This window comes from Rhipicephalus microplus, chromosome X (assembly GCF_043290135.1).
Source record: "Rhipicephalus microplus isolate Deutch F79 chromosome X, USDA_Rmic, whole genome shotgun sequence".
In the NCBI taxonomy this organism is placed as follows: Eukaryota; Metazoa; Arthropoda; class Arachnida; order Ixodida; family Ixodidae; genus Rhipicephalus; species Rhipicephalus microplus.
In genome coordinates this window covers 6,010,346-6,023,633 of record NC_134710.1, presented here as the reverse complement: position 1 = coordinate 6,023,633, position 13,288 = coordinate 6,010,346, and the positions used below count along the sequence as shown (strand labels likewise).

General features: G+C 46.3%; 1 protein-coding gene across 2 annotated transcripts in view; it reads right to left on the bottom strand.

Moving 5' to 3' along the window:
* Window positions 1-13,288, bottom strand: part of SMC3 (structural maintenance of chromosomes 3) — a 310,016-nt gene that overhangs the window by 194,421 nt on the left and 102,307 nt on the right. For both annotated transcript variants that reach the window (XM_037426550.2, XM_037426551.2), the window contains exon 16: window positions 8,563-8,704. In XM_037426550.2, the coding sequence (XP_037282447.1) occupies window positions 8,563-8,704 (142 nt within the window). The remainder of the gene's footprint in view (window positions 1-8,562; window positions 8,705-13,288) is intronic.

Sequence of the window (13,288 nt, the reverse complement as noted above, 5' to 3'; positions counted from 1 at the left end):
GCTTCAGCGAGCACGGGAATTATTGGAAGTACACAGATATGCCTAGTCTTCACACTTTATGTTCCTTTTGGCTTCACGTGGCTTGAAGCTGCTTTGTCTCGTAACAACAATCAGCAAATGTTCAGCAGTTGCGCTTCACGACCTTAATCATTTAGATGTACCATTTCCATTAGGGTCAAGAAGTTCAAAAGGGTTCGTACTTCGCTCTGATACAAAACCAAAACACGGCAATAAACGAAGCCACAAGTGCGATTGACCGCCGCAAGTACGAGGACTAGGTAAATCCGTGTACTACCCATCCTTCCCATGGTCGCTGAACAATCGCAGCACCAGAGCCTCTCTAGTTGATTATAGGAAACGCTATGTCATCGGAAAAATTTCAGATGAGTGTCTCAAACCCACTGAAATAGCGTCTTATTGCATCCACTGCTTATTAGCGCTCACACCTTGGGACAAAAACCACCGCGGGACAACCCTTTATACTCACAATTGAGCATAACGAACTTTGAAACATCGAGCACTACAACCACGCGCATCACAACCGAGATTTCTTCTCTAGTCGTGGCTAGGCCTAATTTCGCTAGGAACTTTGCGGGCAGGATCATTGCGTTAGCAAACATGCAGAAGCGAAGAAGCCGTAATGTGCTTTGTCGATAGCAACAAATTACATTGCCTACTCGCTCCTCAAAACCGCAGATGGGCATATTGCGCATTGGCAAAGGACCACCCGGTCAAGCTCGGTACGCAGCGACCACTCGGAGCAGCGGCTAGCAATTTCAAGCGTCAGCGCCCCAAAACCCAAGACAAAGCAGGCTGCGTGCCTCTCTCTTTTTTTTTTTTTTTTTGGTCCCCTTAGGCATAACCGATCATTAACCAACTGCAAATTGGCGGCCTTCACTCTTAAATGGGTATGTCGATATCCGCGGCGCATCGTTACACCCCCCATTATACTGAAGTGCTGCCATGAGCATGAGACAAGTTTCACATCGAGCTACAGCTTCGTGTGATCATCACCTCATATCTGTCAGTCCCCAGCTTCCGCTGCTTCCCATAAAAGCGTGCGAGTTGTGCCTGTGTGCTGCTTTCTGGTCCCACCTTTATGTAGCAATGATGGACTAAGCCAGTAAGAACAAGTGTTCGAGTAAGTTGCCTGGGACCAGCCTCCATAGACAATGCACGCAGGGTCCAAAAAGCTAGCACCCACAGTCAATTTATACTTAAGCTCATCTATCCACAACTTTCTGCGCAAAGGCTTTGACAAAAGACATGCAGCCTTTCTTGAAGTTGAAGTAATTGAAAAATTGCAAGCTGTGACAACTTCTGGTTCTGATGGAGGGTGTGTCAGTACCATAGAGAAATTTTTCTTCTCTCAATGAACATGCCAGGAGCATTTTCGCCATCGCTGCCATACTTCTTATAGAGGCCAAATCAATAACACCTGCCCACAAGTCGTATGTTCTGGCTACAATACACGGCTCCCGCAACCATGACACAGCGCAGCTATTTAGCACAGCACTGCACATGAGCCACTCATACGTCGCTGTCGACAAGATGGTCCGACGCGTCGCCGTGTCACCTTGAGGTTGTTATGCTGCTATCACGACAGTCGCTGGGACGGCCACTTTGCTGTAGCGTGGCTAGCCAGACGCATGCTCGGCCACACCTGGAACACCCGTAAGACAGTCCCGCAGGCCACAGCTTGCCTGGCTCGGTGTCCCCCGGAGTCGCTAACTTGCTCACAGGTCTCAATGATGAAACTTGCACCGTTGTCATCCAGCGTCGCTCATCGTTCGAGTTCGCCTTGAGTTCACCTGTGAAAGGTTCGGCGCCACAACGGTCCGGTAGCCGTCGCAACCCTCGTTCTCTCCTGCTGTCTGACTGCCTCGCCTCACCTGGTTTCACAAGCATTCTAACCTTCTTTGTCTTCTTCCCGCTTCCTCACGAGCGGCGCTACCACGCACCAAACACATTTTCGTCCTCTTCTCCAGTCATTCAAAGGTGCGGTCTTTCCATTTTCCCCCACTCATCACACGTTGCAGTTCGACTGAGTCGAAAGCCACGCTTTATGGGCTGTTCACGTCTCTTTGCATCGCGGTAGTACGCTGCTACAATTGTATTGAGCGTGTGCGGTGCGTTCATCCACATGTGAGTCGTACTATATTTTATTATTGGCGTGCACCCTGCGAGAAAGTACGGCAATGATTTGGTGCTGCATACTACATGTCACTGCCCGCAAATCGCCGCTGCAAAGTGGAACAGTCGGCGTCCGGGTTCAATAAATGCAAGAAGTAAACTCACTAGCACTTTATTTTACTGGTCTCATAGTTTTTCCTGCTGATTGTGATTATCCACTGGCAGCAGAGCTTGGCATTTTTCATTGCAAATGGAAATCTCTGTGATTGGAAAACATTGCATCGGCATGCCCCATCGTGTTGTAATCCTCACAGACAGTGCTGAGTAATATCTTCCTCTCACACTGATTCTTTTCGCATTCAAAGACGGCGCAGTGGTGCCCAGACATAATCTTGTAATACCCGTGCCACACGGGCATAGAAAATGACATTTGGTGGCGAAGGCCTTCAGTTCCCGATTGACATTCGTTTCGCCGGAGCTGCTACACGTCCAAAGCGAACGGCATTTGACTTGATGATGTCGATCACAGCACCTTCCAAGTGAGCATTGAGTGAATAGCAATAAAAAAATTAAGAAGCATTTACAAGCTTCATACACATCAGATAATCATCAAATGTAGAAATAAGCGTATTACGCTGTCCTAAGTTTTAGTTTCTTGCTTTGTTTTACAACGTTGCAGCCGACCGTAGCAACCTAAGCCAACACTAGTCAGATCCACAGCGTAAATAGACACTAAAATTGATAAGCGTTTCATTATCAATACTTTATTTTCTTCGTATAACGTCCAAAGCATCTTTTTAAGACTTTAGTGCAAATAAAAGACGGGAAATTTCATTTTTAGCTCAATATGATTTGTTTTATATACTTTCAGGTAAATCGCACTTCGCGAGCTGTGTCGTCGAGAGTAGGCATTTCTCAGTCAACTGAGTTCTGGCAAAGGCAGTTGGTGGCGAATGGCATTCGAATGGCATTCGGATGAATGCCATTTTGTTCGCCCGTGTGGCACCGCGCGAATGGCAATAAATCTGAAGGCATTCGGGGGTAAATGCCATTTTTTCTGCCCGTGTGGCACGGGTATAAGTGGTAGTGGCGTGAACAGGTGCTTTCTTGTATTTTAATGTCCCAGAGACACCGCTTGCCGTGTTAACTTGGTGCCACAGATACACGCTTAGGCAGTTCTGACCAGTTCAGACTTCTTGGTGCACATAATTTCCCATGTGTTGCGCTATCTCCGCGTAATTTGCGCACCCGCTTTCCGGAGCTTCAAAATAGTGAAAAAAAGTGCGTAAATTAATACAATACTTCGCGTTTAGATTACACAGTATGAAAACTGCTGCATATTCTGCGCCGATGTCACCATTGCGCGGCGCGCACGATTACGTGCGCATCTTTCGTTCTGTCGCGGCGGCAGCTATCGCCGCTCCTCTCCCTCGTTTCGCTTCCTCTCTTACGTTTATACTAAATATAAGCGAGCCTGGCTTGACAATAAAGCGACGTTCTGCTCTCTTGCTGACCGGCGTAAGCTCTGTTCTTCGGCGCGCCTTTGCGTGGCCCGCGGGATGTAACAGTGGCGACGAGGATTGGCGACGTGTTAGTCGCGAAGAAGGAACCCGAAGACCGCAGCACGCCGTGGGACGACATGGCCCAACTCAAGCTACCAGACATCGACGAAAGCAAAGATAAGTGGAAACCGTGCCTTACCAAGATGGAAGCTTTTCTTGAAAGAGAACATTCTTGAGAATTCAGCAACAAAGAGAGCATTACTTGTGGCGGCATTGAGCACGCACACGGTAGAGACTTTGGCAGGGAAAATAGTACCGCGCGCGCCAAATTCCTTAACTTACGAAGAAGCAGTGGCCACGCTCAGCGAGTATTATGACCCAAAAAGGAACGAAATTTTCGAAAGATACAAATTTTTCAACTAGTGCCAAGCTGAAGGGGAGCCTATGCATACCTTTTTGGTGGAAATTCGGCGGATAGCTAATAACTGCAAATTCGGAGGCGCGCTGGACCGGATGCTAAGGGACCGTATTGTTTGCGACGAATGTTCTAATGCGTTGCAGAAACAGCTATTGTCAAAAAAAGACTTAACGCTTCAAAAAGCAGAAGCTATAGCAATAGCAGCCGAAGCTGCAGAAACAGATGTAGAAAAGATGAATGCGGAGGACACATCACTACTACAAGTAGACACGTCTGGAAAAATGTACCGACAACGAGAACGGAAGACTTCTCAAGTCGAAAGCTGTGGCAGATGCGGTAGTGGAAAACACAAGGACGACGACTGTCCCTAGGCCAGGTCACAGTGTTATCAGTGTAAACATAAAAAGGGCACTTTGCACGAAAGTGCTGAAGCCGTGCGCCGCATGCAAACGACACTAGAACGGGGCGAACCAACTCTTTGACGGTCTCAGAAGGCTCCTCTAACGAGGAAATGTAAACAGCCCATATCTTGACATTAGCGTCTAAAAGTAAGAACGTTCTGAAACCCCCGATTCGGCGAGTATTCACGTTGGGGGGCATTGAATTGCCAATGGAGGTAGACAACCGGTCACCGATTTACGTCATTTTTTGCTAACTTTATGAGAAGCACCGCAGGCAGTGGCCAAGTCTGAGAGCCTCCGGTATGAAGCTTTCCTGCTGCGTAGGCCGCCTACCTGTCCTCAAAGAACTTCAGTTACGCGTCCACTACAAAGGGGTGTCCGTGGACTGTTTGCTGAGTGTGTTGGACTGTGCGGAGCCAAGCTTGTGTGGCCGTGATTTGCTTCGTTTACTTGACAACGCAGGAGCTCCAATATTGCAGGTAGCAGCACTAGACGTCTCTCCGGAAGACAAAGACAGCAGCTACCGCATAGTCAGCATCTTCGAGGACTACCAGAATGTCTTTTCTGCCGACCTGGGCCTCATCGAGGGAAGCCCCCCCCCCCCTTCCCAAATCTGCCCCTAAAAGAAGGCGCCATTCCAAAATTCTCTAAGGCACGGCCCCTTCCCTACGCTTTGCGCGATAAAGTAACGCAAGAGCTGGACCGGCTGGTTTCAATAAAAGTGTTGTCGCCAGTGAAGCATGTTGATTGGGCAACGCCAATTGTGGTGGTCTTATTGAAAGACGGCACTGTCAGAATTTGCGGGGATTTCAAAGCCACCCTGAACCCAGCCTGTGCCACCGAGCAATACCCGTTGCCCGTGATTGAGGACATGTTTGGTCGCTTAAGCGATGGTGAATGCTTTAGCACTCTTGACCTGCCCGATGCGTACAACCAAGTGCCACTCGACGAAGCTGCAAGAAAAGTCTGCGTCATTAACACGCACAGAGGCCTGTTTTGCTTTAATAGGCTGCCGTTCGGAATAGCATCCGCACCGGCAATCTTTCAAAAAAAGATGGATGAGGTATTGGCAGGTCTGCCGGGCGTGCAAGTTTATCTAGACGACGTACTTGTGTCGGAGAGAAAGAATGATAATGGCGAGCGACTAAGAAACGTTCTGCAGCGCTTCCGCGAACGGGGAATAAAACTCAGATTTGATAAGTGCGAACTGCGCAGACCGTCCGTGACGTATCTTGGGCACCGAATCGACTGAGATGGTCTTCACCCTACAGAAAAGAATGTGGACGCTATTGTTGAGGCACCAAGTCCTCGCAATGTTACCGAGCTGCGCTTGTTTCTTGGAATGCTGACGTCTTACGCAGAGTTCCTGCCGAGTATGTCAACTACGCTTTTACCTTTATATCAGCTGCTAGAAGAAAATGCGCGCTGGAACTGGAAGGAACAGCACGAAGCTGCTTTTACAGCTGCGAAGCGAAGGCTCAAAGATGCACAAGTGCTAGTGCCTTTCGATCCAAACAAAGAGTTGAAGTTGTAATGTGACGCATCCCCCCACAAAGTCGGAGCAGCTCTGTTTCTCACAGTATGCAATGTTTATAAACCCATTTGGTTCCGTTCCAGAACATTGACACAAGCAGAGCGGAACTATTCTCAACTAGAACAAGAGGCGCTGGCACTCATTTTTGGAATAACAAAATTTCGTGACTATCTTCTAGGGCGAGAGTTCACGCTGGTGACCGACCATCAACCACTTCTGGGCCTGCTGAGACCGGACCGCCAGACACCAACGATGGCTGCCGCCTGAATCCAACGGTGGGCGCTTTGCCCCGGGGCCTACCAATACAAGCTTCAGTACACTCCAGGGAGGCAGATGTTCAACTCCGACGCACTGAGCCGTCTACCCCGGCAAGCTCCGGAACCTGTCCTGGATGACGAACTGGTCGAATACGTTCTGTCCCTGGAAACGCTCGAAGAAGGGGGAGTGACCACACGTAAGCTGAAGGTTTTGACTGCCATTGACCCTGTCCTGTCCGAGGTTAAACATTATACACTGAACGGGTGGCCTAAAACAAAAACTCCTTACACGATTTGGTCTTGCCATACTTCGACCAGAAGTTGGAGTTGTCAGTGGCTCATGAGCTACTCTACTGGGGAAACCGTGTAGTGGTACCGGAAGAGGTTCGTACCCGAGCGTTGCGTCTACTGCATGACACGCACCAGGGATCATCGGCTATGAAAGCTGTTGCACGTTCGCTGTTTTGGTGGCCAGGACTGGATAGAGATATCAAGCAAATATCGGCTTCATGTCAAAGCTGCATTCAGAACCTACCGCTGCCTACAGCAGCACCACCAGTCACCTGGCCAGCGACGAATGAGAAGTGGTCTCGTGTTCACGTATATTTTGCGAGTCCGATCGCAGGAAAAATTATTTTGGTGGCAGTCGACACGCATACAAAATGGATCGAAGCCATACCGCTGGTGCACGCAACCAGTGAAACCACGGTTAACTGCCTGCGTGCTATTTTTAGCAGATTTGGTGTCCCACGAACCTTAGTTTCTGATAATGGTCTGCAATTTACCAGCCAGGAATTCGAGACATTTGTAAAGAACAACAACATTGTACATCTAAAGTGCACCCCCTACCACCCCCAGTCAAATGGGGCGGCCGAAAGAGTAGTGCGAACCATAAAGAAGGGGCTTCGAAAAATTAAAGGAGGGAAGATGGAGGACAATCTAGTGCGACTCTTGTGCAACTACCGGAGAACTCCACGGAAAAATGGGAAGCCACCAGCAGAGATGCTTCTCGGTTACCAAATCCGGTCCCGGCTGGACTCGTGTTTTCCTTCTCTTGCAGAGCCGTCGCAGGGTCAAGACTCCTGGACCTTACTACCCGAGACCAGTGTCTACGTGCGGAACTATGGTAGCGCTGAAAAGTGGATGCCGGTACGGGTCAAGACTACGTCCGGATCAAGGATGGCTATTGTGGAAACTTCGGGAGGACTAGCCCAGTGACACGCCGATCAAGTGCGCTTGCAACGCAACAGTTCAGTGGAGCCCCAGCAGCAGCCTTACAGTGTAATCGAGCAACGCCTGGCATCCAGCCCGCCAACGACAGCAAGAGAAGGTGATCCGGCGACAAACACGCCTCGGTGCGCAAACTCTCCGGTACGAGTCCCCCGCGTCGCCTCCCTAACTCAACCTACGACCAGATCAGCCCCCACGGATAACACTGCAAGAAGTCCCCAACAAATCCTGAGGCGTTCTACGAGAACATGCCGACCGGTGGAGCGGTTCTACTTTTAAGGAGAAAGGAGTGCTGCATATTCTGGGCCGACATCACCATTGCGTGGCGCGCACGATTACGTGCGCATCTTTCGTTCTGTCGCGGCGGCAGCTATCGCCGCTCCTCTCCCTCGTTTCCCTTCCTCTCTTACGTTCATACTAAATATAAGTGAGCCTGGCTTGACAATAAAGCGACGTTCTGCTCTCTTGCTGACCGGCGTAAGCTCTGTTCTTCGGCGCGCCTTTGCGCGGCCCACGGGATGCAACAAAAACCACTTCTCTCTATGAATCGGCCATATTGCTTTATACCAGCACATTTTTAATAGTTGAACGAGATTGGGTCCAAAAGAGTTTGCAAGGGCAATGCAATGTTGCTATTGCAATCATTGCATTGCCCTTGCGGTATACTTTGTTTTGCGCAGTTATCAACATCACCGAGAGCACGTCAAGTGATTGTGATGACAATGATAGGAGCTTGAATTTGGCACGCAACGTCACGGATGACAGCACATGAAGGCACTAAAGAGCGCATGGGAGTAGTTTCAGTCGTGGAAGTACTTTGCGTGGAACACACGGGGACAAAGAAAGGAGACACATGGACAAGCACAATCGTCCTTTATCCTAGTGTGTTCCATGCAAAGTACTTCCTTGTATTCGTTCCAACTGGGCCGGCTATCAGTTTCGCTTCAGTGCAATGTTGCATTTCGGAGCAGTATGGATGGGCAGCAGAAGCAGTTTGGCGCAGCGTACAGCAGTAGGCACAGCACTTCCACCCTTGCGTATATGGAAATAGAAGCTTTACAAGTGTTAAAAATGCTAAAACACTTACATTGCTATTGGGGTAGTCAACGTCCTTGTACATCAGCCGGTTCAGAGGCATGAAGGTGACCTCGCCAGGCAGCTGCTGACGGTTCATCTCCTGCAGTATCTTCGTCCCAATGCGATCACTCTCCACTATATGATAAAATAACCTGCACATAATTGTCCGACGTTCAACAGAAGCCCATCTTACCAAGGAAGCAAAATATTCAAAGTAAATCAACTCATGCCATTAAAGAATTATTTAGAAAAAATCTTCATGGCTCCCTTGTTTATAACAGTGACAAAAATCCTAGAGTGGTGGCATGCAGAAGAATGACAACTCAAGAGAAAGGAACACAGACAAGCCTTTCTCCTGTGTTACCGTTTTTGTGCACCACGATTCTAAGATGAGTTACCAAGTCAACTAGCGTTCCATCCAACTGATGAAAACTATGGCACTGGCTCATTTATTTATTATTTTTATCTACAGTTATCAACATATCTACAGAGTGCAATCAGCAGTCAGTTCGGTTCGTTAATCCATGAGAATAATTGCTCACAGGTCCTTTTTACGGCTAAAATGACAGCCGATGATTCCCAGTCACAATGACATTGACCCTTTTCATGGTGCTCAAGTATGGAGGATATTAAACACTATATCTACTTTTGCAGTGAGAACATCACCATGATCTTTGCATGAAATTAGAGCAATGAGATAACACGCAGACAGGTACAGTCTCGGCATTTCAGGAGAGCAAAAAAACTGAAGGTGGTCATGGCCCTTGCTCAAAAAAATATTATTAAAGTTATCAGGAATGTTGTTGCAGCTCTGCTGGCCACAGAATACATGCCAACATGCTCGGAATCATCAGCCAAAAGGTGAAAACAAAGCCAGTGATTAGTTAGGGTGTTAACAATAATAATAATGATAATTGTTGGCAGTTAACATGCCAAAACCACCATACGATTATGAGAGATGCCGTAGTGGAGTGCTCCGGGAATTTTGACCACCTGGTGTTCTTTAACGTGCAAATAAATATAAATACACAGGCCTCAAACATTTTTGCCCCCATCGAAAATCCAACCGCCATGACCGAAACTCAATCCCGCGACCCGTGGGTCAGCAGCTGAGTGCCTTAGCCACTTGACTGTGAAGGTACCAGCTCACCACAGAGTGCACCAGCTCCTGGCAACTAGATAGAAAACCTCAAGATCTGACTTACAAAAAAGCAGAATCCAAGTGCATGCACCTTCTAATATTGTACCCCAACGTTGCAAGTAAACCAGAGAGTTAGAACTACTGTTAAGCTTAACTGTGGCTTACACGGTTAAATACAGCTAACTCGAACATTGTCTGCCATAGCAACACTGGCTCCCTTTAGCAAGCACACGAAATTACTTTTGGCCATGCAAGTGAGATCTTGCACCAAAATTTCAGACAGTTATAACAAGATAATCATGAAAATTCTACTTTCTTGTGGTATTAAGTTGTACATTAACTGTTTGAACGCTGTAAGCCTTTAGTAAGATGTCAGATTTTTCGTTACTGCAAGAAAATGGCTACTTTTCATATGTCTACGGAGTGAAGTTTTTGCCAGTTAGCAAAGTACTCCAGTAAAGATTGTAGCATATCAAATGATGCATAATGGAATGCTTTTTCCAACAAAATACATGTTGTAGCTCAACAAAACCATTATGGAGTGCACAAAATTGTGAAAAGTGTTTAATTTTGGTAGCCCACTGATAAACACAGTAACAAAAACACAATATATGCAAAAACAGTCAAGACGGGAAAATTCCAAACATAAATTTTAAAGATAAATTACCCTGAAATAGAATAAAAATAATCAATGGTTTACGCAATGTTCCTATAAGGATAGACAAATGAAATCTGAACGAAAGTGCTGCTTGGTTGCTCATGCCATGCAGTGAAGCATTTTCTGGTTTTTCGGGAGACACCCCACGTGCACTCGTAAATTTTTTCACAAATTTTTTTGTTAGAGGCGAAGCTCCTTAGGCTGTGGGTGTTGCTCCCTCTCCTGTAGTCGTAGTAGTAGTAATATGTAGCCACCTCTTGTTTATGAGTTGCTTAGTCGATGGTATTGTGTGTTTATGTCCTTGGAAATACTAGTTTGTGGTTTTCACAGCATACCCATTGAGTGAATGATGATGAGTGGCATTCTTGGAAAGATTTCAGCGCGCACACAGTGGACAAGAAAATGGAAGGCAAGAAAAGAAACAGGCATGAACTCACAACTCTGTTTATTGAAAGAAATATGCAAAATATATATATTCCAGGGTCGCTCAAGAGCACATGTGCCTAAAAAAACAAGCAAAAAAGAAAGTGATAGAAAATAACAGCAAAAAAACGACAACACACCACGACATTAATTTTTTAGATAAGCGGTATCTACGAAGTGCAGCAGAATGTTGAAGTCAAGCATGGCTCAAAAAGGTGAGCTCCTTGTCAATTAGTGTAATAAATGGGCGGCTTACGCATTTATCAGAGCACCGTCTGATATTAAACGCTTCTACTGTGTGCGCGCCGAAATCTTTCCAAGAAGGTCATCAAGCCCAACTTTTCATACTCTTAGATGATGAGTGGGGCGAAGCGTCTGTATGTGCATCTGTCTGTATGTGCATCCTAAGTCCACCCGCATGTCCGTTCGTCTGTCTGTCCATGCTTCTATCCGTCTGTCTGTTCATCCATGCTTCCATCCGTCCGTCCGTCCATCAGTGCTTGTGTCCATACCTACGTCTGTCCGTCTGTCTGTCTGTCCACCCGAGCTTCAGTCCGTCCTACTTCCGTCCATCCGTGCATCCGTTCGTCTGTGCATCTAGATGGGCAACTGCTTCGCTCCACTCATCATCAGTCAATCCGTCGACATGTTGCAATTTTTTTTTACAGGCGGAGCCCGCTGGTGTTTGAATAGATGGAAACCCACGATGTGAACGATGCCAAATGTCCAGTGATCTTCACCAATTCATCTGGCGTCACCTCTTCCTGTGAGCCACCTATCTCTGCATAGGTTGGTGTTCCAAAACATGCATCTAAGCATACTTCTTTTCATTTTCGCAGATAATATTGAAAAAAAACAAAGAATTAAATCGTCCACAGACCTAACATCTCGCGCCGCTCTGTAGTGCATGGCCGAGATGTGGCCTTCTAGTCGCGCGGAGAAGCTATGCAGCCAGCACCAGCCCATTGCGCCTCAGCGACGTGTGGACCTCGCGTATAACCAGAGTAGCTATAAGACTGGGCACAAAGGTCAGCAGCTACGCACATGTGACAGAGGAGACTGAGGCCATAAATAGAAACAACCCCTGAATGACTGCAGATGTTCCAGGCTGACGTCAAGTGGTTGTCGCCATCAGAGCTCGAAGCTGATGTGCTATCATATTTGGACTCAAAGCCCGTCACCACTCCATTCAGGTGCAGTTACAAGAAACTAGTCCTGAGCCACGTGCATTCCTCACAGCGCAGGTGTGCACCTATGCATAATGACAATGACGTCATAGGAGAGCAACTAGCGACACTGGATGTGGCCCTGTGGCTAATGTCACAACAGAAGTAAAATCGAAGCTACTGGAAACTTTCTGTAAAAAGCACCTCCACATGTTATACATGCCGCGGACCATCGGAAATAATTTTTTGTTAACAAGTTTTTCCCAACTCTTAAAAAAAGCTCTCTAGTGAATAGCTGGCATCGATTTAAAGCCATTGTTAGGGCTCAACAACGTCACACTGCGAAGCTGATGCCATTATTTGATATTTGACTTCCTAAGGTTCTTTTATTACAGAATTTTGATGTTGCTGCAGCATAACCACAAGCGGCATGCATGTCTTCAAAGTTCATCAGCTAAGGGCATTTTCACAACCGCACAAGCATACTGGTTTCTGAAAAAGTCTGTCAAAAATCGCTAGTATGTTGCCAAATCGGTCAAATTCATAATGATTCTTGGAGGTCAGTACCTGAACTAACTGCTAGTAAGTGCTAGGTGCAGCCCGTGAAATAAGCTTAACATGCCAAAAACAACAATTCAGATCGTCTATCACCGGTGATCCATATAAATAGGTCTGGTAACGAAAGAGTTAAAGGGGTATAGTGTCACAACAATTTCTTTTTTTCTTTTTTCTCTGCAACATAAGACAATTTTCAGGGACCCAGCAAATGTATTGATGAGCATGAGTGCACCTTGTAAAATTAATTGCATGTTTCATTCATTGCAGATGATATTATGATACTTTTCTCAGCTGACACTCATCAGGAGTTAGCTTTGCATGGAAACAATATTTTGAGAAACTTATCACTATGAACTAATGATAATGCATTGTCAGTTATTGTAAATAAGACTAAAGCTATCCTTTTTAAGTGCAAGAATAAGAAATTGGAAACACCAATAAACTTACATTATGAATCACACATTATAGAAATGGTGAAATCTATAAAACCACTTGGAACTATCTTACAGAAAGTATGAAATGGAATGACCATGTCAATAATGTTTTACTGTACTCCTCTAGAGCTTTTGGCATACTTTCGTGTCATAGATCGCTGCTACCATTAAAAGCAAAGCTTGCAATATATCATGCTTTATTTCTTTCTCATATAAATTACTGTACATTATGTGGACCATAACGACATAAAGTAATCTAAGAAAGATTTCTGTATTATACAATAAAATCATTCGCTTAATTTATAACCTTCCATACAGGCATAACATTCATCATTTGTTTATTGAACATGGCGTTA